Source organism: Hippocampus bargibanti, linkage group LG02, assembly GCF_051943395.1.
Source record: "Hippocampus bargibanti isolate YZ-2025 linkage group LG02, ASM5194339v1, whole genome shotgun sequence".
Lineage (NCBI taxonomy): Eukaryota > Metazoa > Chordata > Actinopteri > Syngnathiformes > Syngnathidae > Hippocampus > Hippocampus bargibanti.
This window is the reverse complement of record NC_142735.1, coordinates 10,256,701-10,283,254: the sequence shown is the minus strand read 5'-3', so window position 1 is coordinate 10,283,254 and position 26,554 is coordinate 10,256,701. Positions and strand designations below refer to the sequence as shown.

General features: G+C 40.9%; 1 protein-coding gene across 2 annotated transcripts in view; it reads left to right on the top strand.

Annotated features, from left to right (window-relative positions):
* Positions 1-26,554, top strand: part of pcdh11 (protocadherin 11) — a 184,346-nt gene that overhangs the window by 51,901 nt on the left and 105,891 nt on the right. The window contains exon 4 of one of the 2 annotated variants that reach the window (XM_088988506.1): positions 25,156-25,215. The exons of the other annotated variant lie outside the window; for it this stretch is intronic. Within the exon in view, the coding sequence (XP_088844632.1) occupies positions 25,156-25,215 (60 nt within the window). The remainder of the gene's footprint in view (positions 1-25,155; positions 25,216-26,554) is intronic. 2 annotated transcript variants of the gene reach the window in all.

Here is a 26,554-nt window from a genome sequence, read left to right as displayed (position 1 = left end):
AATGACATGGCCATCCTATTTCGCAATTCCAAAGAGAATAGATAGACAATCCGTTGTCTCACTTTCATCCATGCACAATAAAAATAACTAAATTGCCAATTGTGCTTAAACAGGCGTACAATGTGCATAACAGAGAACATTGTGTTGCTGGGATAATCCCTTCGAATATTTACCCTGATGTTGCCTCGAGGCGGGATAGAGGGAGCGAGAGCTCATTCTCTCATGTGTGTCTCTCTATCGCTCGCCTCTATGGATAAATTGTCACTATCGCAGCGCCTGATCAGCCCCGCTTAGTTACTGTATGTTGCATTGTGTTCTTTGATATTCCAGCAAATCCATCAAGTGAAGAGATTTCACATCAGATTAAGGCGACTCGATGAACTTCTAACAACATGCTCCTCATGTGCGTCGCCTCACAGCATTTTCTTGATGTGAACAACTGCAAGCATGCACGTACGTCATTTTTTTTCTGCAAGGTGGCTGTCTTCATCTCTCATGGGCAGTTTTGACTGTCACATTATCGCAAGACTTGCTTCCCTCAAGAAAACTCAGAAGACCCAGGAGGTAGTTGCGATTCCAAATATAGAAGGCCCAACTATGAACATGACCAGAGAACACAACAAGCTAATTTCGAATAAGGTATGAAAAAACCAAACCAAAATTCCCCACAAAACTGCAGATTTGGAGGGAAGTGAGCTTTCAATGCATCAACGGTTACAGACAATGAGTATAACTCAGTGGCAGAACTCTATTCAAGAGAGAGGTTATTTTAACATGTTTTTTTGTGCAAACCTAAGGTGAGAAGTTCCCAAGTGTGAAGCAACAAACCATGACAACCACAGACAGATATTTGCACATCATAAATTCAATAAGAAGATAATTCTGAACCTTTTTGAATCAATCACTTATAAGGCTATTTTGATTTTTTCCATTTCAGTCTCCTTGAGTGCTGTCACCAGTTACAGTGTATTTCAGGGCATGCTATTTAGCAAAGTGCATTTGCAGTTTCAAGAGCATCAGGAGATATTAGTGGCATGTAATTGCATTACCTGTAGGACTGATGCCGCCAGTTAAATGGCTGGCCACAGTTCAGGCTGTGTTGAGTTCCAAGTGCTCCTTCCCAGGTCACTTGTATGAGTGAAATATTTTGTCGACTAAGTGATTTTCTGACAGCTATAAGCGCTCCACTCACCAGCCAAATTACCCTTATTCGCTAAACAATCATACATCTCACCATTAATCCACTTTCATCTCTGTGAAATTGAAACAATGACAGAATAACGCAACCAAATTTGCGATTTGGATGCGTCCTCTCTCCATTGCTCTTCTCTCTCTACACAAACGACTGCACCGCAACGCACCCAGCTGTCAAATTCATAAAGTTCACAGACGACACAAGGGTCATTAGTCTCATCAAAGACGGCGACGAGTCTGCGTACCGACAACAAGTGGAGCAGCTGCAGCTCTGGTGCAGCCGTCACAACCTAGAGCTGAACACACTCAAGACAGTAGACCCCTCACACTATCCAGCTGCCTCGTGTCAACCGTCGAGACCTTCAAGTTCCTGGGAATCACAGACTCCCAGGACATGAAGTGGGAGGTCAACACCAACTCTGTCTTGAGAAAGGCCCAACAGAGAATGTACTTCCTGAGGCTGCTAATGAAGCATGGCCCGCCACAAAAATGGACAAAATCCGACTTCAACGGAGAGTTAGGATGGCGGAAAAAAAATCATTGGCACCGCCCTACCCACTCTTGCACACTTGCACACTAGGGCGCGGAAAATCCTACTGGACCCTCCGCACCCTGCCCACCACCTTTTCCAGCTACTCCCCTCAGGCAGGCGCTACCGATCCATGTGCACCAAATCCAGCAGACATTTTAACATCTTCTTCCACCAAGCCATATCTGTTGAAATACAAACATCTGAATGTTTAAACTCTCATATATGTTTGTGTCCACTAATATTGGAATGTTCTCATAATTAAAATGTTGTCAAATTATCATTGTTGTTATTGTCATAACATTCACCTTCTTTTTTTTTCAACCATTATCAAGTTTCGTGTGTGCATGCTTGTGTGCCCACTGGCTCCCGTAGTGACTTCCTCAACCATCTTCTCGGTTTACCAATTCCCATTTGAGTCTTCGGTGCGAAGCATGTGCATGTTTTCACCTTTTAAAGCAATTAAAGATTGACATGTCGTTATGCCAGACATCCTCAATCTTTTAAGACTATGTTGTGGTCTTTGTCAGAATTGCACGCCCCATTAAGTACTATTTTACAAAATGTTTCTCCACGCCTGCTCTCTCTCGCATCAGGAATAATTAGGGCAATTAATTCAGGTGGGTACCCAGTACAACATATGTGTTTTCAGAAACTCTGCAGAGGAGGCTTCATCATTCGGCCCCATGCAGACTGGGAGTTGACCCAAATTAAAAATGTGCCTCCCCCACTTCCTCCCAAGCTTCTCTGAATCTCATGTCCCAACCCACCCCTTCCCCAGCTCCCTACCAGCATCCCCACAACAACACTGAGGACAACCACCCAATGGTAGAGTCTCTTCAGAGTGGTCAAATCATCCATCTCTCATTTGCTGACAGTTCTTTTTCATCACACCTCCATTGTTATTTGAAGAGTGCTGATAGGTACACCCGCGGAAGAGAAAAATGCATGTAAAGAAAATGTTTCAGTCATAGTTACACTATATATTAAAAATGGCTTGCATAGGGTTGTTTGTAATTATTTCAAAGTGGGAAAGCTGCACATTAGCATTGAATGAGCAGTCTTTTATCTATTTCAATAAGATTTGGAAACTAATGTAAAGTTTATATTAACTGCACAATTGTGTAATATGCCCCAGTGAGAGAAGGGCTGAAATAGTCCACTGGATAGTCCCTAAAGAAGACATGTTAACAAGACTTTCCGATCTGATGGGAGTGGCTACACGCAGAGTCAAGAGTGTGGAATATTTAAGATCAATACATCATTTATTTCACTTGGACTCTATAATAGGCCGGCAATCACAGGCTCCATTACTGAACGTGAAGGTCCAGACTGCTGACCAATCCCACCTAATGAAAACAAATGCACTTGCTGGCTATAGAGAAGAAATACACTTTGGACTACACAGTTCACATTGAGGTGCCATTTGCTGCGACGCTGGTCTATTCAAAAGGACAGGCTTAACAGCTCAACTATGACATTATATGTAAGCAGGGAGCAGCACAGCCAAAAAACGGCCTCATCGTAGACTTTTACCTAACGCCGAAAAATATTTCAGTCATTATAGTACTATATGCATGTACTGTATATATCCAGTTTTATTTGCGCCTGTTGCTAAAAAGTGAATTGGATGCACATGAATTAATAGAGTCAATGAATTGGGCTCCTTGGCAACAGGCTCTCAAATGGTCTGTCTCTCCTTTCTTCGCAGCTCTTTCATATTTGCATTTTCAGCCGATTGCGAAATGTACGCTTTTCTTTGTCAATCACTGTATATAGTGGCTTAATAAAATATTAAAAATGGCACTTGATATGATTTTCGTGTAAGAACACCGGGGGTTTCATTATTTTTATTATTTCTTTCATTTGTTGTTTGGTTCCCAACTAGTAGTACAGTTGGTAGTACCTCACAAAGTAGACCTCCAAGGTTCGATTCCATGCTCTGGCCATTCTGTGTGGCATTCGAATGCTCTGCCACGCCTGCGTGGGTTTCCTCCCACATGGCAAGGACATCTGCATAAATCAAGTGGCTTACTTTAAATCACGGGTGCCCAAAATTTTTGTCTTAACATCGCTCAAACAACCAAACTTCCGCCACAAATGCACACATGCATGTTATGATGAGCAACAGCCTTAACCGGCCCTAAAATGCACAAAATAGGTAAACAAAATTTTTTTTTTTTGACTTTGTGAAAAGGAAATCACTGACTGCTTTCGTCGAGAGACACACATTTGCGCCTTGTTGGATATTGGATATTGGATATTGGATATGCCTTTATTAGTCTCACAGTGGAGAAATTTACATTTCACAGCAGCAAAGTGATGAAAGGAATGAAAGTAGAAAAACGAAATACATGAGCTACTGGAAAGGCAGCCACTCTCGCGGCGCCGTCTTGAAGTCAAAAGAACAAAAAAAAACTAAATAACAAATAATATGACAGCATAGAGACAATATGACAAAACAAAGACACAGAGAGACATTCATTCTTCAGGACTTGCTGTACCCTCTTCGGAGAGTTAGGATGGCGGAAAAAAAATCATTGGCACCGCCCTACCCACTCTTGCACACTTGCACACTAGGGCGCGGAAAATCCTACTGGACCCTCCGCACCCTGCCCACCACCTTTTCCAGCTACTCCCCTCAGGCAGGCGCTACCGATCCATGTGCACCAAATCCAGCAGACATTTTAACATCTTCTTCCACCAAGCCATTAACTCTGAACTCTTTGCACTCTTTCAACAGTAGCCCAAATGGAAATGTATAGTGCTACAAAACAAATTCCTTGTATGTTCTACATACTTGGCAATAAAGATGATTCTGATTCTGATCTGATTCTGATTCAAAACCTGCTAAAAGACCCAACACATCTGTATCCTGTCATCATCCGGTTGCTCCTGAACAATCATAAATTACAGTAGAATATTTCAAGCCATCTATCCCATAGCTTTACTCAGCTAACACAAAATTGGACTTGAATGTGCACCCCTTATAGATGCGTTGCATCTCGCAGACAATTCCCAGTGGCACTTCGTGAGGCGTGGGGAAACAATAAACCTAAAACTGTGAAGTCACCCACACAGGATATTTTTCCAGCCTTCTCTGTTTCCACTTACAGATTTAGTCTGGACACGAGGGTCTTTTTTTTAAACCTCAGCCCTCACCTACTTTTGTGTGATCATTTTGGGTATAGCACAGACACTTTTATTAAGAGCGGAGTTCCAGCAGCAAGAGACCACAGTCTTCAGAGACGACTAATTTTTTTCCATATTAAACTGTGGAGAGGAATGGAGAAGAGGCTTAAGATCCCACCGCTGAGATGACTTTCATTTTCAATGTCTTCATGAAGACCGTGCGGTCTCTCTCCATGCTCTGTGATTTTATGCTCATTTGCAGTCATACTCCCTTCCCTCAATTTGCTTTCACTCTCCCCCACATTATTCTCCACCCGCTGATGTGTCTGCTCCCTTCCTTTGCCCTCGCTTACTTTCCTTTCAACTTCCATTATATCCCTTCTCTGCATCACTTTCTTCACTGAGTAAAATGTCTGCTGGCATTTCTGGTCATGTTAATTTTCGAAAATACTTCATAAACTGCTTTCTTTCTTCCAATGAACCAAAAGGAGTGGTGATGATAAAACAACCTTGTCTTTTGTTGTGCACTTTTGCCTTATGGAGAGTTGTAGAGATCTGAGGTAGAGAGCGGCAGTTGGCAGCCGTTTGAAGTTCAGATTCCTCTTCAGGGAGTCTCACCTATTGGGACTGTTAACCTTTAACCGTACAACTATAAAGCCAGTGATTTCCATTAAAATACACAATGTATAAGGTGCCGAGATTTCACGTAATTGATCAGCACTTGAATGAATTGAATTGAAATCTGATTAACATAACCAGTTACACATGAAGTGAGATGAGTCAGGCGGAGTACAACAACTGCAGAAATTAGCCAAGTGTTTTTCAGCTTCAGTTGTGAATGGATGGTTTACATCAAAACCTAAACAAATGAAATTACAACTGGTCAAGCTGGTCAATAAAATGTATTGCTTTCTCTGACCCAGTGGCAGTGTCTTCAAGTAATTGAGCCACATGTGGCGGATGAAATAGGTGTATAGGAAATTCCTGCCTCTGTAGTACGCATTTAGCACTGGAGTGAACAAAATCATATCTGTTGAAATACAAACATCTGAATGTTTAAACTCTCATATATGTTTGTGTCCACTAATATTGGAATGTTCTCATAATTAAAATGTTGTCAAATTATCATTGTTGTTATTGTCATAACATTCACCTTCTTTTTTTTTCAACCATTATCAAGTTTCGTGTGTGCATGCTTGTGTGCCCACTGGCTCCCGTAGTGACTTCCTCAACCATCTTCTCGGTTTACCAAATCCCATTTGAGTCTTCGGTGCGAAGCATGTGCATGTTTTCACCTTTTAAAGCAATTAAAGATTGACATGTCGTTATGCCAGACATCCTCAATCTTTTAAGACTATGTTGTGGTCTTTGTCAGAATTGCACGCCCCATTAAGTACTATTTTACAAAATGTTTCTCCACGCCTGCTCTCTCTCGCATCAGGAATAATTAGGGCAATTAATTCAGGTGGGTACCCAGTACAACATATGTGTTTTCAGAAACTCTGCAGAGGAGGCTTCATCATTCGGCCCCATGCAGACTGGGAGTTGACCCAAATTAAAAATGTGCCTCCCCCACTTCCTCCCAAGCTTCTCTGAATCTCATGTCCCAACCCACCCCTTCCCCAGCTCCCTACCAGCATCCCCACAACAACACTGAGGACAACCACCCAATGGTAGAGTCTCTTCAGAGTGGTCAAATCATCCATCTCTCATTTGCTGACAGTTCTTTTTCATCACACCTCCATTGTTATTTGAAGAGTGCTGATAGGTACACCCGCGGAAGAGAAAAATGCATGTAAAGAAAATGTTTCAGTCATAGTTACACTATATATTAAAAATGGCTTGCATAGGGTTGTTTGTAATTATTTCAAAGTGGGAAAGCTGCACATTAGCATTGAATGAGCAGTCTTTTATCTATTTCAATAAGATTTGGAAACTAATGTAAAGTTTATATTAACTGCACAATTGTGTAATATGCCCCAGTGAGAGAAGGGCTGAAATAGTCCACTGGATAGTCCCTAAAGAAGACATGTTAACAAGACTTTCCGATCTGATGGGAGTGGCTACACGCAGAGTCAAGAGTGTGGAATATTTAAGATCAATACATCATTTATTTCACTTGGACTCTATAATAGGCCGGCAATCACAGGCTCCATTACTGAACGTGAAGGTCCAGACTGCTGACCAATCCCACCTAATGAAAACAAATGCACTTGCTGGCTATAGAGAAGAAATACACTTTGGACTACACAGTTCACATTGAGGTGCCATTTGCTGCGACGCTGGTCTATTCAAAAGGACAGGCTTAACAGCTCAACTATGACATTATATGTAAGCAGGGAGCAGCACAGCCAAAAAACGGCCTCATCGTAGACTTTTACCTAACGCCGAAAAATATTTCAGTCATTATAGTACTATATGCATGTACTGTATATATCCAGTTTTATTTGCGCCTGTTGCTAAAAAGTGAATTGGATGCACATGAATTAATAGAGTCAATGAATTGGGCTCCTTGGCAACAGGCTCTCAAATGGTCTGTCTCTCCTTTCTTCGCAGCTCTTTCATATTTGCATTTTCAGCCGATTGCGAAATGTACGCTTTTCTTTGTCAATCACTGTATATAGTGGCTTAATAAAATATTAAAAATGGCACTTGATATGATTTTCGTGTAAGAACACCGGGGGTTTCATTATTTTTATTATTTCTTTCATTTGTTGTTTGGTTCCCAACTAGTAGTACAGTTGGTAGTACCTCACAAAGTAGACCTCCAAGGTTCGATTCCATGCTCTGGCCATTCTGTGTGGCATTCAAATGCTCTGCCACGCCTGCGTGGGTTTCCTCCCACATGGCAAGGACATCTGCATAAATCAAGTGGCTTACTTTAAATCACGGGTGCCCAAAATTTTTGTCTTAACATCGCTCAAACAACCAAACTTCCGCCACAAATGCACACATGCATGTTATGATGAGCAACAGCCTTAACGGCCCAAAATGCACAAATAGTAACAAAATTTTTTTTTTTTGACTTTGTGAAAAGGAAATCACTGACTGCTTTCGTCGAGAGACACACATTTGCGCCTTGTTGGATATTGGATATTGGATATTGGATATGCCTTTATTAGTCTCACAGTGGAGAAATTTACATTTCACAGCAGCAAAGTGATGAAAGGAATGAAAGTAGAAAACGAAATACATGAGCTACTGGAAAGGCAGCCACTCTCGCGGCGCCGTCTTGAAGTCAAAAGAACAAAAAAAAACTAAATAACAAATAATATGACAGCATAGAGACAATATGACAAAACAAAGACACAGAGAGACATTCATTCTTCAGGACTTGCTGTACCCTCTTTGTGATGACATGAAACAGTTCTAGATGAAAGAGGAGAGGATCAAAGCCTCTTTCCACCAGTGGCTCAGGGACATCATGGTGGAATGTGCACGTCGACTACAAGCTAAATGTTGAAAGCAAACACGCAGCTGTAGCATCCATTGATGAAAAGATTGTCTCACATCTCCTGTTGCACATAAATCTGCTTCAATTCCAAGCCGCAACAGTTCCACATACGCATCGGCGCTCTGCGCTGACGCTCCTTTCTTCTTATTGCGGGTTCCTCAAGCCATGCATCCATGCAGAAGCATCCTTATTGTAAAGCACATGTGTGTGTTAGTTTTCCCGAATCTTTATTTATTTATTTTTTACTTTTACTGTATTTTTTATTTTTTTACATTCATGATAATTAATTGCATTTGATTTTGGTGGCACATTTGTAGTGTCCAGTTATGCTTTATATGATGTGTGTATAATAGTTGGGAGCACGCTTTGTCATCTATTGGTCTCTTTGTTGTCTATTTGTGTTTTCACAGTCTAAAAGTCCTGTTGATGTCATGTGGTGATGTATTGTTTTCAACATCAGAGCGCAAAATAGATTAGCACTATTAATTTCAAAGTGACATAGCTGATCTAACATCACTTTTAGCTTTAGATCAGTCTAAAAATGAAGAAAAAACGAGGACGTCTTTTGTGATCCCAGATCAGCGCACCTCCTATGAGAGCCCTTTTGATGAGCAGTGTTCCAGATTAGATTAGAGGCCCCACTCTGATGATCGTAATCCATCTTCTTGTAAACAGCGGAAATCTATGACAATGTAGTTGTATAAACTCTGTCATAAACCCTTAGCTTGCCTGTGTTCTGATTTTCATAACTACAAACGCAATAAAGACGTACGAATCGAAGCTTGTGTGGCAATGTGTTTCATAAAACGCAGAGGAATTTGATTTGCGACCATGACAGAAAATATGTTTAAAGACTTGAATCCCCTCCTCCGACCCATTTCCTGTCTGCTTTGTGTTTCTAACACTCACCCCTTACCTTACCACTGCAAACAAAACAAAATGAGCAGCACTTCCATTCCATCAACCAAGACTCATGATAAAACATATGAATCTGGATCTTTTGTCAAATGTTTCACCACTTTGGAAAAGAGACCATGACTTTTCACTAGATTTTTTCCCCTTCCCAGTGCAAACTCCACTGTACGTCTTCTCAGTGGGCACGAGGGAATGAATTGTTCAGGCAAGGAGCACAAATCTTTTGGTTTTGCCATGTGTCATGTTTCTGTCAGGTGTGGCAGCTCATCAAGCTGAAATAATGAGGCCATGTCCCATGTTTAGTGACAGAACGAACTCTTTATATTTTGATGAGTATGATGCTGTTGTTTTTTTCCCCCAGATTGTGTTTGTGTGATCCCACGGAGGTGTTTACATTTATCATACCCACAAATATAACTTTAACAAGGGATACTTATTTTCCAACTATATGGAAACCAATTGAAAATAGATACGGAAAATGTATTCAAGAATCCAGAACAGTTAAGGCAATGGACTTGTTCTTTTTTTGTTGAAAAACATCTCACCTGTAATCCAAAAATGCCTCTTCAATTGTAAATATTGAGGTGTGACTCTTTGATACCTTTCTGGTTCCGTCTCTTTACTAATCTCTAACCTCTATTTGCCATTACATCGAAGCGGACTTAGTCTTGTTGCCCAAACGAACTCAAGTTGTTGAAAGTTTAATGCATGTGTGTCATTTCATATTTAAACACCATTTGATTCGAGTCAGACATCAAGCTCAAACTTAATTAACACTCTCTCCGCCGTGATGAGGCGATGAGAGGTGAATGTCGATAAGCGCGGCTGGGGAGAGCTCTGCAACACATGCCCCACTAACGTGCAAATCTAAATAATTGACATTATACGTGCTGTGCAAAATGAATAATCAGATAATAAATAACACCTCCAGGTCATAGCTTTGGGTGTCTCATTAGAAGGCAAGCTGCGCAGCTCTATGCCTTGGAATAAAAGTCAAGTGAGGCAATTGCATTAATTACAGCAGCGAGGAGTAGTGGGGTGCGTTACAGAAGGTAATGGGGAGGGAGGCTTAGACTGTCTACAGGTGCCTCTGATTAACCGTAATTAGGCTCTCAAATGGTCTGTCTCTCCTTTCTTCGCAGCTCTTTCATATTTGCATTTTCAGCCGATTGCGAAATGTACGCTTTTCTTTGTCAATCACTGTATATAGTGGCTTAATAAAATATTAAAAATGGCACTTGATATGATTTTCGTGTAAGAACACCGGGGGTTTCATTATTTTTATTATTTCTTTCATTTGTTGTTTGGTTCCCAACTAGTAGTACAGTTGGTAGTACCTCACAAAGTAGACCTCCAAGGTTCGATTCCATGCTCTGGCCATTCTGTGTGGCATTCAAATGCTCTGCCACGCCTGCGTGGGTTTCCTCCCACATGGCAAGGACATCTGCATAAATCAAGTGGCTTACTTTAAATCACGGGTGCCCAAAATTTTTGTCTTAACATCGCTCAAACAACCAAACTTCCGCCACAAATGCACACATGCATGTTATGATGAGCATCAGCCTTAACCGGCCCTAAAATGCACAAAATAGGTAAACAAAAATTTTTTTTTTTGACTTTGTGAAAAGGAAATCACTGACTGCTTTCGTCGAGAGACACACATTTGCGCCTTGTTTAGTGCAGAAGCATCCTTATTGTAAAGCACATGTGTGTGTTAGTTTTCCCGAATCTTTATTTATTTATTTTTTACTTTTACTGTATTTTTTATTTTTTTACATTCATGATAATTAATTGCATTTGATTTTGGTGGCACATTTGTAGTGTCCAGTTATGCTTTATATGATGTGTGTATAATAGTTGGGAGCACGCTTTGTCATCTATTGGTCTCTTTGTTGTCTATTTGTGTTTTCACAGTCTAAAAGTCCTGTTGATGTCATGTGGTGATGTATTGTTTTCAACATCAGAGCGCAAAATAGATTAGCACTATTAATTTCAAAGTGACATAGCTGATCTAACATCACTTTTAGCTTTAGATCAGTCTAAAAATGGAGAAAAAACGAGGACGTCTTTTGTGATCCCAGATCAGCGCACCTCCTATGAGAGCCCTTTTGATGAGCAGTGTTCCAGATTAGATTAGAGGCCCCACTCTGATGATCGTAATCCATCTTCTTGTAAACAGCGGAAATCTTTGACAATGTAGTTGTATAAACTCTGTCATAAACCCTTAGCTTGCCTGTGTTCTGATTTTCATAACTACAAACGCAATAAAGACGTACGAATCGAAGCTTGTGTGGCAATGTGTTTCATAAAACGCAGAGGAATTTGATTTGCGACCATGACAGAAAATATGTTTAAAGACTTGAATCCCCTCCTCCGACCCATTTCCTGTCTGCTTTGTGTTTCTAACACTCACCCCTTACCTTACCACTGCAAACAAAACAAAATGAGCAGCACTTCCATTCCATCAACCAAGACTCATGATAAAACATATGAATCTGGATCTTTTGTCAAATGTTTCACCACTTTGGAAAAGAGACCATGACTTTTCACTAGATTTTTTCCCCTTCCCAGTGCAAACTCCACTGTACGTCTTCTCAGTGGGCACGAGGGAATGAATTGTTCAGGCAAGGAGCACAAATCTTTTGGTTTTGCCATGTGTCATGTTTCTGTCAGGTGTGGCAGCTCATCAAGCTGAAATAATGAGGCCATGTCCCATGTTTAGTGACAGAACGAACTCTTTATATTTTGATGAGTATGATGCTGTTGTTTTTTTCCCCCAGATTGTGTTTGTGTGATCCCACGGAGGTGTTTACATTTATCATACCCACAAATATAACTTTAACAAGGGATACTTATTTTCCAACTATATGGAAACCAATTGAAAATAGATACGGAAAATGTATTCAAGAATCCAGAACAGTTAAGGCAATGGACTTGTTCTTTTTTTGTTGAAAAACATCTCACCTGTAATCCAAAAATGCCTCTTCAATTGTAAATATTGAGGTGTGACTCTTTGATACCTTTCTGGTTCCGTCTCTTTACTAATCTCTAACCTCTATTTGCCATTACATCGAAGCGGACTTAGTCTTGTTGCCCAAACGAACTCAAGTTGTTGAAAGTTTAATGCATGTGTGTCATTTCATATTTAAACACCATTTGATTCGAGTCATCATCAAGCTCAAACTTAATTAACACTCTCTCCGCCGTGATGAGGCGATGAGAGGTGAATGTCGATAAGCGCGGCTGGGGAGAGCTCTGCAACACATGCCCCACTAACGTGCAAATCTAAATAATTGACATTATACGTGCTGTGCAAAATGAATAATCAGATAATAAATAACACCTCCAGGTCATAGCTTTGGGTGTCTCATTAGAAGGCAAGCTGTGCAGCTCTATGCCTTGGAATAAAAGTCAAGTGAGGCAATTGCATTAATTACAGCAGCGAGGAGTAGTGGGGTGCGTTACAGAAGGTAATGGGGAGGGAGGCTTAGACTGTCTACAGGTGCCTCTGATTAACCGTAATTTGGGCGCCCCTCCTTTTTTTTAATAGTTTGTCTATGATGCTGTAGCTAGCAAGTGTAAATGAGCTCCACGGCCATGGTCATGATGCCCCACACGACAGTGCTTGGAGCGCCGTAATGAGCACTCTGGTGTACCAGTCCGAGGCCCCCAACTGAGGCCCCCTCCACACTTCTGCAGCAAACCTTCCATATCAACCTTTCACTTCACCAAGGGTAAAGTCATCCCCTCTCAGTTAAGAATGACGTCCAAGCACATGCAGGATCAAGGGAATCCTAGCTCCCCTCCCCGTAAGCTTTATATCACTAACTTCACATGTACACAGAAAGTGAAGGCAGAAGCAGATCAAGTTGCAGCACAGCTAGAGGCGCACCAATGTAGCACACAAACCAGAGTGGAATGGTGAATATAGAACCGTCCAGTGAAGGAAAATGCTCAATGATTGGTCATGAGAGGGGGTGGTGCAAAAAAAGAGCAACAGGTAAATTGTGCCTTGGGTAGGTGGGTAGAGAATAGTAAAATGAGTCTGCATGTCCACTGAGGTCTATGAAGAAGTCTAGTTAATGAGGGGTGGGAGAAAGTAACAGTCCATGGTGAGGAGAGGAAAAGACAATAGAAAATGAGAATCATTTGACAAAATATTGTCTTTCAGTGGCAGAATTTTCAAAAACTGTGCTCCTTTACTTTTGCAATCTTAAACAGGTAGGAGGTTGGGTGCAACATTGCCCCGGAACAGGCAGCATAGGTTTTGAATCATCATGCTACAAGAAACGGTACAGACATGCTGGCTTTTATAAAAAGAGACCAGCACAGTAAAACAAAAGAAGCATAGTGACATTTTAAAATGAAAGAACTCACAGAAGCCTGCATGCATTGTATATGTTTTTAGTCACAATTTGATTTGCATAACAATGAAAGAGCCGGCATGCTGACAGGGAGATGACAGTCGTGAACATTCTGTAAGTGGATTATTCATGATTAATTATGGCCATGAACGGCTGTCAATGTTCAGCCATGATTCAATATGTGCAGACTCATTGTAGTGTGTTGTGTTTTGAATACTGTTTGTAAATGCTTGTGTTGCTAAGGGAAGCTTTTCTGAAGTCCAGGAATAAAGACGACCTTCATCCTCTTTAATGCGCGCCGAGTTTATTCTCCAGTCAGCAGCATCTGTTGCAGCCCTATACTCTCCTGGCATTACGAGCTTGTTGGTTAAAATGGTATGCTTCTTTAATGACAGGTAGTAAGACTTTATTTTTCTCGAAATCAAGATAAGTGTGCCAACAATGTACAGTGCTAGACAATAGATACAACATAAGACAAAACAATACTGCTACATCTGTATCAGAGATGATTAGCATGGTGAGATAAATTGGCCAATATGTCTAATTTTAATTGCCTCATCTTTAAATAACTCCCTTTGGCTCCTTTCATTGAATAGACCCTCTGGTGTAGCCCCAAAAATATTGGAAAATAGTTTCATTAGGGAATAAGGATTACATGATTATTGTTGTTATTGTGAGGGATTTGGAATTTGTCTTAACCGGTGACTGGAATCACGTCTTCATTGTATAATATTGACATCAAGTCTTAAAAAATAGTGACTCTTGGATTGACCTTGGCTTTGGATTTCGTGTAGAGCTTTGCATGAAGTCACTTGAATCTCCATTTAATCATGTACAGGTATAATCATGTATGCTAGAGGGGAGGGTGGCCCGGTAATTGAGTAGTGAGTACTTCAACGAGGGTCGCTGGGGATGCTGGAGCATATCCCAGCAGTCGGCGGGGGACACCCTGAACCAGCCAATCGCAGTGCACACAGAATCAAACAATCAGTTGCGCTCACACTCACCCCCGGCCGGGAAGGTCAAATTGGAGAGGTCATTCAGCCTGACATGCACATTTTTGGAATGTGGGAGGAACACCCAGTGAAAACCCATGCAGGCCTCAAGAGAACTTGCAAATTCCACACAGGGAAGCCGGAGCTGGAAATGATAACCGTGTATTGTGATACGTCTTCTTTTTGGTTCTTGTTCTGTGTCGCTGAAACACATATTCATGAAGTAGAATGTTTTACACCAATGCAACCTATTGAGAAATTATATTATTATTTGTTTCAATTTGGTAAGCATTATGTGAGAATGACACAATGAATGTAGATAAGACTTCCTTTTCAGGGTGATGAAATGATCTTTGAATCGAATCCCATGAATTATCCAGTTGTAACTACTGAACTGTCTACTAAGTTTATATTCAAGATAAAATGTGTGTTCTGTGTCCATTGTCACCATCGCAGAATAAACAGAGCAGGCAACACACCTCACAGCCCAAACTGACCTTTGGGGTTCTGATCCTATCATGTGTTTCACTGTGTTGGCTCTGTTAAAGCCTTCCCAAACTTTTTTGTGTACTATGAAGCCGTTCCCAAAGATGCTTCTAATGATGCGTGAGAATCCAATATTGCTGTCATTCAATAGTCCCAACCGCTGCCTCCACCAATGACACATCTACTAGTTCAGACAAAGGCAGAACAACAGTTATTATGGACACAGAAAAATACGAAAAACAGATGCAGCAGTTATTACAGGACGACGCCTATGAAATATTAAAGAAAGACCCAACAGAAGAAAAGAAAAACAAACTTAAAGCACTACTCAAACCCCTATTAAACGAAAATAAAATAAACAAAGAGTCGTACAACCACCTGGTACCTACAGCAAACATCATCCCCAGGATTTACGGCACGCCAAAAATACATAAACCCGATGCACCCCTCCGCCCCATAGTAGACAGCATCGGATCAGTCACATACAACCTCTCCAAAGCACTATCGGAAATAATAAAACCGCTACTGGGACACACGGACCAACACTGCGAGAACTCAAAGCAACTCGCCACAGAACTCGCCACCATAAAATTACAGAAAGACGAAATGTTCATATCACATGACGTCACCTCACTTTTCACAAAAACACCCACCAAAGCCACCATTCAGATAGTTCAGGACAGACTCAAAACAGACAGGACACTCAAAAAACGCACAAATCTCACAGCACAAGACATAACCCAACTACTTCAATTCATAGCCACATCCACATATTTCCAATACAAATACACCATATACAGACAAAAAGAAGGGTTCGCCATGGGGGACCCACTCTCTGCCATCATGTGTGGATTCTTCATGGAGGACCTGGAACAGAAAGCACTTTCAACAGCCCCGGAAATATACAAACCAACACTATGGAAACGATATGTGGACGACATCTTGGAAAAAATCAAAACAGGACACACGCAACAGCTTACTGAACACCTCAACTCCATAGACACCACAGGCAGTATCAAGTTCACCCATGAAGAAGAAACAAACCACTCCATCGCCTTCTTGGACTTGAACATACACCACACGGACAACGGGGACATCAAAATAAAAGTACACAGGAAACCTACACATACTGACCAATATCTCCTTTGGACATCTGAACACCCCACCATTCATAAGTTGTCAGTCGTCAGAACATTACATGAACGCACCACAATAATCACGGACCCGGAAGACAAAACACAGGAGGAAAAACATATACAACACGCACTGAAAAAATGCCAATATCCCCAGTGGGCAATAACTAAAGGGGCAGAGCAGGTCAAAAACAAAAACAACACAAGACAGGGAAGAAAGAAAAAGCAAACAAACAAACAAGAACACAGAGCAATGGTAACACTACCGTACATAAGAGGAATCACAGAACGCATACAAAGGGCACTGAGGAAACACAACATAAACACACCGGTCAAACCACACACAACTCTCCGTCAAATCTTGGTACACCCAAAGGACAAAATACTCCCGGAAAACAAATGTAACTCAATATATGAAATCCCATGCAAGTCATGCAATAAATCATACATCGGGGAGACAGGAAGGAGTTTCAATACAAGAAAGAAAGAGCACAAGAACGAGTGCGAGAAGGAGACGGCAACAATCCAAACAAGAGCAATAAAAGAACAAGCACAACGTTGACAAAGGTTTGCCCATGCTTTTGGTTGACAGGCTACCACTGATTTGGCGTGTATAGTGTGGTGCATTGAAAAATGTGGATGTCAGTGAAATAAATTTGCAAAAATGCAATTTTTTTCTGATCATTCGACTCATTCTGATAGCAACTAAAATTTGATGTTATTAGTTTATGCAGAGATTGATAGACAACATACTCATCATCAAATCTTCAAGAAAGAAATCACTTCGATAATGTGTTTTTACATGCCGAAATCCATTTGAACTGGAATATACTCTGTGTATATTGAGTATGTAAGATAGACAAACATTAGTTTCTCCATTACAAACGCTAAGGTAAAATTTAAGATGTTGGCATTGTTGTTGATTTAAAAAAATAAGATACAATGTCCATTTATCTTTTTGGTAAGTAAGAATACACATTAATGAGTGAAATAAATATGTTTTTAGGGCATTGAGGATTAGTGGTTAAGAGTGGTCATATTCATGATGGGTGTATGTCCCTCGCCTGACGTAATGACATCATAATGACATTGTAATGACATTGTTTGACTTGTGATGGGCACTGGCGTATTACCCTCTTCATTTTACGCTGTGCGTCACCAACTGACAATTCCCGGTTGCCCCCGCCAAAAAAAAAAAAATAATAAAAACACAACCAATTATAGTATTTATGCTTGATAAGCAGCTCTCTCTCTGTCCCCTCCTCTCTCTCTCTCTTTCTCTATCCCCTGGGAAAAGATTTATGACTAAAACCCCATTCTGCCCACTTGTCAAGTTTATGTGCGGCTGAGATTCCCCAGACTGAGGGCTTTGGTAGATGCCTTCCTGCTTGTTCTTGGTGTAAAACACATGGCTGGCAAAAGCGGTGCCATGGGGAGCCTGAAACACAGCTGGTTTGATTGTGCTCTGGCCTTAATCATTGAAGTCTCTGCCATCAGTGTTCAAGGAGAAGTCACACATGCTAACCAGGCTTATATGTGTAATGTTTCAAAGTGTGTGTGCCCTATGAGCAGCTTCACTCAGGCACTGGTTTTCTGCACCACAGTCATCATGTACGCATATGCACGGTGCCTGACTTGGCTCATATTCAAAATGAACATATGAAGCAGGAAAGAAGATGGAAGGCAGTCTACGTATGTCTTGTTACCCTGCCTGCATGCTGTCATTGAGTTCTTTAGCTTGACTGACATGGTCTATCAATAACATGTTAGGTTGAGTGTATGACGGCTTTGTTGGTTTTTATCCACTAAAATGATATCCAATCATTTTTGATTAGCTTTTCCTGCATGTAAGTACGCGTTATGTTGATCTAGGTTCCATTACCATCCGCACTGAATATTTGTGCTACTTGAAGCCACATCAAAATCATTGTTTTGATAACTTGCATTTTCGTCCTGGCAATGACATTAATTGGGGGTGGTCTTACACTGAGGATGAAGGCCATTTATAAGGACAGTTGGCTCATTATAATATGATCTCAGTCTGGGCATTGTGGTAAATGCACTGCTTTGCGGAACAAGTGTTTCACGATTAGCGTGGCCCTTTGATTGCATGTCCAATGTAAGTAGCTATATAATAATGCAAAGATTGCAACACTCCAAAATAGCCCAGAGCTTAGGGTTTTTTTAATGAACAGCATCAGTCAGTGTGTGTGTGTGTGTGTGTGTGTGTGTGTGTGTGTGTGTGTGTGTGCGTGTGTGTGTGTATGTGTGTGTATGTGTGTGTGTGTTTGTGTGCGTGCATGTCTGTGCGTGTGCGCATTCGCGCGCGCGGGTGTGCGTGTGTGTGTGTGTGCGTGTGTGTGTGTGTGTGTGTGTGTGTGTGTGTGTTAGCTGGGTGTGGGGTATAACGAAGTGTCGTTTAGAATATCATTTGGGACATACATGCATTTTGGGGTTTTTTTTCATGACATTTTTTGTGCATACCCAAATAATATGGTTTTCCCAAAACGGGTTTCTCAAGTGTAAACATTCAAGAAAAAAACATTTACATTGACGGAAATACATTTCATTTGCAGGGCAGTTTTTTGGATTTCGCTAATGCGCAAAGTATGGTTCAGTCTCATGTCCTTCATCACTATAGCACACGCCCTACACGTAACATTCTACACTGTCAAGAGCTCCTCTCACCCTGGATTTAGCGCTATGTGTCACCAATTTAAAAAAATCACATTATCAAGGACATTTGATAATCCTTGAACTACATTGCTCCTTGAAGACCAATGTGAGGGTAAGGCTGTGTTGCAAGCAGAGAGTAATTGCTGCAAATTACAAAATGTAGCCTGAGATATTTTAATGATGACAACAAGATATTTGACAACACAACACACATAGGCTTACCAATGTGTGGAGATTGAAACACAAATGAAAGCCATTCGTTTATGTTTGTGGGGTTTGTTGGAGAGGTTGGTGGTTTATGACTTATACTTGAATGCAGATCCAAATTGTGTTTCACTGTGGAAAAAAACCACTGAGAAGCATTTGCTGTCTTGATAAATATAAAATCCATGATATATTTCAAGTGTATAATAAAACAGCTAAATATATTCACATAATAAAAGCATGTGCCCAAAAAAATCCGACAAAAATAATCATATTTCACACATCTTGTTTTATCTTGTTCAAATTACAAAATAGATAACAATAACACAGTATATGAATAATAATAATAATAATAATAATAATAATAATAATAATAATAATAATAATAATAATAATAATAGGGCGGCCCGGTAGTCGAGTGGTTAGCACAGCGGCTTCACAGTGCAGAGGTCGCCGGTTCGCGTCCCGGTCCGGCCTCCCTGTGTGGAATTTGCATGCTCTGCCCGGACCCGCGTGGGTTTTCTCCGGGTCCTCCGGTTTCCTCCCACACTCCAAAAACATGCATGGCAGGTAGATTGAAGACTGCAAATTGTGTGAGTGTGAGAGTGACTTTCGTATGTCTTTGTGTGCCCTGCGATTGGCTGGCAAACAATTCAGGGTGTCCCCGAAGACAGCTGAGATAGGCTCCAGCAACCCCCGCGACCCTAATGAGGAATAAGCGGTACGGAAAATGAGATGAGATGAGATAATAATCATCATCATCATCATCATCATCATCATCATCATCATCATCATCATCATCATAATGTTTCCACAACAAAAAGAGGAAACATAAATATGTGGTGTAAGTCGAGACCCTGTAGAGCAGGGGTGCTCATTACGTCTATCGCGATATACCGGTCGATCACGGAGGTAATACTGGTCGATCACAGCGTGACAGTAAAAAAACATTTGTCAGCCTATCAAACATCCCGTCACTTGATTGACATACAGGGCAACCATTCAGATGACAACTGAATTTTTACCTTTAGGTCGCCGTGCATGCGTAAACAACGGCGCTAAACGCAGCAAAATTTAAAAGCTAGTCAGCTAATTACCTCAGATTTTAAGCCCTTGCTAAAACATATGGTGATAAAAATGAGTGAGAAACCTGGATCAAGTAAGGGGGCAAAACATATTACTTTGATACGGAATGGGAAAATGTGGAGCGGCATTGTCGGACTGTTCATGGACAATACGACATTGACTTCCCGCCGAAAAGCCAGCTGAGAAAGAGAACGGTGGACGAACTAAAATCCCAGTTGTCCGGACAGCAGTCATTTTTCACTCAACACACTTCAAAAGCGAAAGCCGGCACCGAAGCATCGTTCCGGGTGAGTCACGCCATCGTTAAAAACAATAAGTCCTTCCAAGACGGAGAGAGGGTAAAAGAAGCATTCGTTGAAGCAGCTGACTCCTTGTTCAGATACTTTAAAAATAAGGCAGATATATTATCTTCAATCAAAGCTCTGCAGCTGTCAAGACATACAGTTACACGGCTGTGAAGCCATGGCTGAGGATTTAACCCAGCAAATGTGGAAAGACATCGGAGATTGTGAGTGTTCTCACTGCTGAAGTCCAGGACTCATGGGCAATTCTGTAACTTACTCACACAGGAAAAGTACCCACACATGAGGAACTGTGCTACCTCCTTGACTGCATTATTCGGCTCTACTTATTTATGTGAGTCAGCCTTTTCCTACATGAAGATCATTAAGTCCAAATACCGTTCCACCATGAATGATGAACATTTGGAAATGTGCTTGAGGCTGGCTGTCAGCAGCTACTGTGCGGACTGTGCATCCCTGGCTGATTCAATTCAGTGCAAGTCATCAAAGTAAACTCAGGTAATTACAAAAAATGTTAATAGTTATTTATTATGTTATGTATATGTAGTTATTATGTGTGTTGTGCAATATTGGCTTATTCAGTTATGCAAGGTACATCAACATACATTGTACATACAAAGAATCCTTAAAACATTTGAAAATAATTTGTCATGATCTGGTTGGCGACCAACGGGGGGCGCTGTCGGCCCCGCCTGCACCTGCACAGGTGCTGGTCGTCCCGATCAGATTGGCGACCAACGGGTAGCGACGTCAGCCCTGCCGGCAGCCTTGCAGGTGCTGATCGTTATAATCACTGTCACTTAAAAGGACACCCGGAATGTCGGAGCCATTCGACTGCCATCGCTGAACACCAAAGGGGCCATTGTGCTTTTTTTTGCGCCTGTAATGGGCAGCATCTTCACAGCCCCGCTTTGTTTAGCGGAAAGGTCAGTGCTGTTGGACAGTCTGCGGCTGGATGGATGCATGGCTTGAGGAACCCGCGATAAGAAGAAAGGAGCGTCAGCGCAGAGCGCCGATGCGTATGTGGAACTGTTGCGGCTTGGAATTAAAGCAGATTTATGTGGAACAGGAGATGTGAGACAATCTCTTTTCGACAATGGATGCTACAGCTGTGTGTTTGCTTTCAACATTTAGCTTGTAGTCGACGTGCACATTCCACCATGATGTCCCTGATCCACTGGTGGAAAGACGCTTTGATCCTCTCCTCTTTCATCTAGAACTGCTTCATGTCATCACAAAGAGGGCATCACAAAGTCCTGAAGAATGAATGTCTCTCTGTGTCTTTGTTTTGTCATATTGTCTGTATGCTGTCATATTATTTGTTATTTAGTTTGTTTTTTGTTCTTTTGACTTCAAGATGGCGCCCCAAGAGTGGCTGCCTTTCCAGCAGCTCATGTATTTTGTTTTTCTACTTTCATTCCTTTCATCGCTTTGCTGCTGTGAAATGTAAATTTCTCCACTGTGAGACTAATAAAGGCAAATCCAATCCAATCCAATCCAATCCAATCCAATCCAATAATTGGTTCCCAGACAGAGTGTGTAAGGCGAAAAGTGTGTATCTCAAAAAACAATTCCCGTAGGAAACCATTAAAATGGGAATAATCCGTTCCCAGGTTTCCATAAAATATACTTTTCAACTAAATAAGCCTTAAAACTACACACAACATACCTTATTCTATGTATAATAAATGTGCTATTGTATTGCAATGAAAGAAATACACTGCATTGTATCATAAAGTCACTTTATTTACATTTGTGACGGTCATTTATGGCTTGATGGAATGGCGTTGGAGGTCAAAGGTCAAAGGGAATTGCATGAGGACTATAATTAAAGAAATAAACTGTACTGTAAAATAAAGTTTTATTTACCTTTTTGATGGTCGTTGATGGCTTATGGAAGGAGAGTCACCTTCGTTAGGGACTGTTGGTGCTGTTCGGTCGTGTGCTTCCGCCGAAGATCAGTCCACCAGCCGTGGTGGGTGTGTATTATGAAAATAGTGCTTATTATAAGGTTTAATTTTCATAAATTTGACGTTTGTAAGACGAAAAGTTTGTAAGTTAAGGAGTTTGTAACTTGAGGTCTCACTATATATATATAATGCTGTTAACTCACAAAAGGGCACAACATCAATCTCAATGCAAATATCACAGAACAAGGGACAAGACAGTTTTATAATACAATGTGGATGTAATTGGCACTTGGTGTTTGGATTGGATTTATTGGATTCGGATTTGCCTTTATTCGTCTCGCAGTGGAGAAATTTACATTTCACAGCAGCAAAGTTATGAAAGGAATTGAAGTAGAAAAACAGAATACAGGAGCAGCTGGAAAGGCAGCCACTCTCGCGGCGCCGTCTTGAAATCAAAAGAGCAGAAAAAAAACTACATAACAAATAACATAAAAAGTGAAGTTCTGTATGGCGCCTTAGTGTGAAATGTGTGTGAGATTCAGGACATTTGGGAACTCATTTTTATTTGTCAATACGTTATCTTCTGTAGTATTTTCAGGCTTAGATTAAAGTGCTATTGGTAGTTGGGTCCCACACTTTGTTTACCTTTAATTTATTGATTCATTCATGTTCCGTTCCTCTTTATCCTCACTCCGGCCGTGGGGGTGCTGGAACCTAATTTAGCTGTCTTTGAGGAGTAGGTGGGGCACACCCTGAACCGGACTATAAAGCACACCAGATTATAAAGCGCACCTTTGATGAATGACATATTTTAAATGTTTCCACATATAAGATGCACTGCATTATAAGGCACACCTTCAATGAATGACATAGTTTAAAACTATTTCCGGATATACGGCACAACAAATTACAAGGCGCATATTAGAAAATAGCAATAATGAAGTTGAGACCTTCTTTCTGTCTGTAATACGACTCAGCAAGTTGCAGACTTCTCAGTTGACAAATGTTTGCTTGGGCGCGACACACCATCGTTTGATGTTCGACAACATGTTGTTCCCCAATTGTTTGTTTCCACTTTATGATTAAGTCTAGTCTTCTTCCATCTGTTCGTCCCCTTGGTTTGGCATGATGTCTGTGGACCTTAAGGGGCCGAGCAGCACCCAAAAGGGCGACACATTTCCTGGCAGACATTTGTTAGGTGCTGAATGCACACTCAACAATCTAGCCATGCGCAAATTAAATGAAACTTTAACGCTGATACAATTTTTGTCATACTCCTAGAATTATCTGTCAGATATTGTTTCAAAGAAAAGCAGCATATGCTACCTTCTCAAACACGGACGAATGTGATGATGTGATTGGTTTTGTTTTTAACGTATGATTTCAACCAAGTGTTACTTAAAGGTGAGTTCATTTTTTGTAGTCATATTGCCCTTTTAACAGTCCATTAAAAGGTGACAAGGCTAATGAGAAGGAAAGTCCATTGAACCCTGCACGGTGAGCAGCTCGAGTCTGACTTATTTTGGGTCCATGTAATGTTCACATCAGCTGACAAATACATTAGGATCATGGTGTTTTCTACGCGGGTAGGTGGTCCAGGTGATTGTGAATCTAGGAAACGTCTGTTGGCTTCCTTCAAGAGAGCAGGCTCTTCCAACTTAATCAGTAAGATTTTGGAATGAAGGTCATTGGTGGAAACCGCTCTGTCTGCCTATGTGTGTTTATGTGCACTCAAACAAAACAACCATTTCTTGCATGTATCCCCCAAGACAACAACTCATGTTTATTTGTCACATCAATTAGATCATATCATGGTTACATAGCCTACTCAATCTGCAAGGAAAATTTTGTCGACTAAATTCATTGTCCCAGCTAGGCCGGTTTATTCATTTATATTTCATGAATGTGGTGTTTATGCTGCAGTAAAAGCCTGGTTGTTGTTTTTTTTTTTCAATCCTCATTTGGTTAGGCTAGCTAGTGAGGTGATTTCCTTCCATATAATTAAATATAAATGCTGAGAGTCGGAAGTTGAGTGTCACATCTGCCCCGGTGATATCGTATGGGGCACAATTAAACATGCCCCAGCTGCATGTTTGGATATGAGGCTATAATTGAAAACACCCGCTTTGAAAACAACAGGGCCTGTGACATGGCTCACAGCTCCTTGGTAGATCTTTCTACTCAGTTCTCACTTTCCTGCTGCTTTCTCCTCATACATGTAAGAGTTTTGCTCAAGATACTTCACTGTTTTCTTTTTTTTTTTTACCATGGTACTGTGAGTATGCAAATAATTTGAATTTTGCATAATCACAAGCAGTGGGACCATCTGTTGTTGGCTCATTGACATACCTCGTGTCTGCTTGTTAGTGGGGTTTTCTTGTATGTAAGCTGTTTTTGTATCTTAACAATGTGAGAAGCTTTTAAGCCTAAAAAATAATTCCAACAAAGAGACATATGTTTTGGCAAATCTTCAAAGAAAAAGGTGTATAATATTTGTAGTGGGACTTAGATAATGGTTTGGACTAGAAAGCAAAACAAGACCATCATGTGATGTCTGATAGATATGAGCATGATGAAGCTTTAATATGAATCTTAACAAAAGCCCTAGTCTGTTGTGGATTAGTGGTGATGGCACGTTTGTATATTCCTTTGCTAAAACCCACTAAAAGATTTCAAGAGTGCTCCTACAGAAATAAGCTACAGCTTATGTCAAAGAGGAGTTACAGGAGATGCCCTCCAATCAAACATTTCCCTGATCATGTGTTTTTCATGCAGGATGCCATCCAAATGCCAGAGAAGTCTTTTAACTCGCCACCTCTTATTTGTCCTCACAAGGTAAGCTACGCCTTGCTTTTATCCATTGGATTTAAGGAAAAAAACATTGATTGAATGGATGTTCATGCAGTCAAAATCTGAATTATCTATATTGGCCAAATATATAGAACACACAAGGAATGTTTTTACGGTAGCATAGGCTACATTATTATTGCAATAACAAACAATTACGATCAACAAAGACATGACGTACAACTACCGAAAGGCTTTTCGTACACATAAAGCTAATTTGACTCAGGTAAGCCATTTTCCATCCATCCATTCATCCAGTTTCATTTAACCTCACAAGTGTTGCAGAATCCTACCCCAGCCGTCTTTGGGCAGTAGGCGGGGAATCTCTGAACCGGTTGCAAGCTTTTCGCCTTTGACAATTTCTGGATTTATTTAAATAAATTACTTCATAAAATTGATGTAATGTGTTTCAAGTTTCAACGACTTTAGAAGCTTGTGGATATTTATTCAATGCTAATTATCCAAATACATGCAGGGTCCAAATCTTCACTAATGACGTCAAGTTTTTGACGAATTTTTCCACTTCTACTTCTGAGCCATTCCCCAATGTGATGATGTGTTATGCAGTGAAATTCACACAATCTCAGTTCACTTAGCAGCTGATGTGTCATAATTGACTGTGTGTCCGTTTTTCGGGTGGATGAGTGGCGGTGGTGGCACAGCGAGAAGCGAGCGACCCCAACATAAAAGCTCAATCGAAGGAACTTTTGCACCAGCTGTCATTTACTGTTCAAAGACACACCCTCTGTTTTTGAGCTAATATACAGCCCGCTATCAAGAAACCACTTTGACAAGTGAACATGTGGGAGGATAGAACATCAGAATTAAATGAGACAATAAATAAAATATTTTTTGTCATGGTCAAATCATGCAGAGGCTATAAAGGTGTGATCAGAAGGCAAGATGTCCTTCACGCAACTATGAGCAATGTGGTTATTACTGTTGGCATATAGTGCAATATTGCATTTATCTTATCTCATCATGTGATGTCATGATGATAGTCCGGAGATGTTCCTTTTCCTGAACTACGTCCTTACCCATTTGCTCATGTATGGGGAAATAGTGGCTTGGAGTGATGGCTCTGTACATTTCAGCTGTTAGTGACAGAACATAACCTCCGTCTCGTCAGCTACCATTAGTCTTCGTGAAGCCGATTTATGGTGGACAGGAGATGTGAGACAATCTCTTTTCGTCAATGGATGCTACAGCTGCGTGTTTGCTTTCAACATTTAGCTTGTAGTCGATGTGCACATTCCACCATGATGTCCCTGGTCCACTGGTGAAGAGACGCTTTGATCCTCACCTCTTTCATCTATAACTGCTTTAT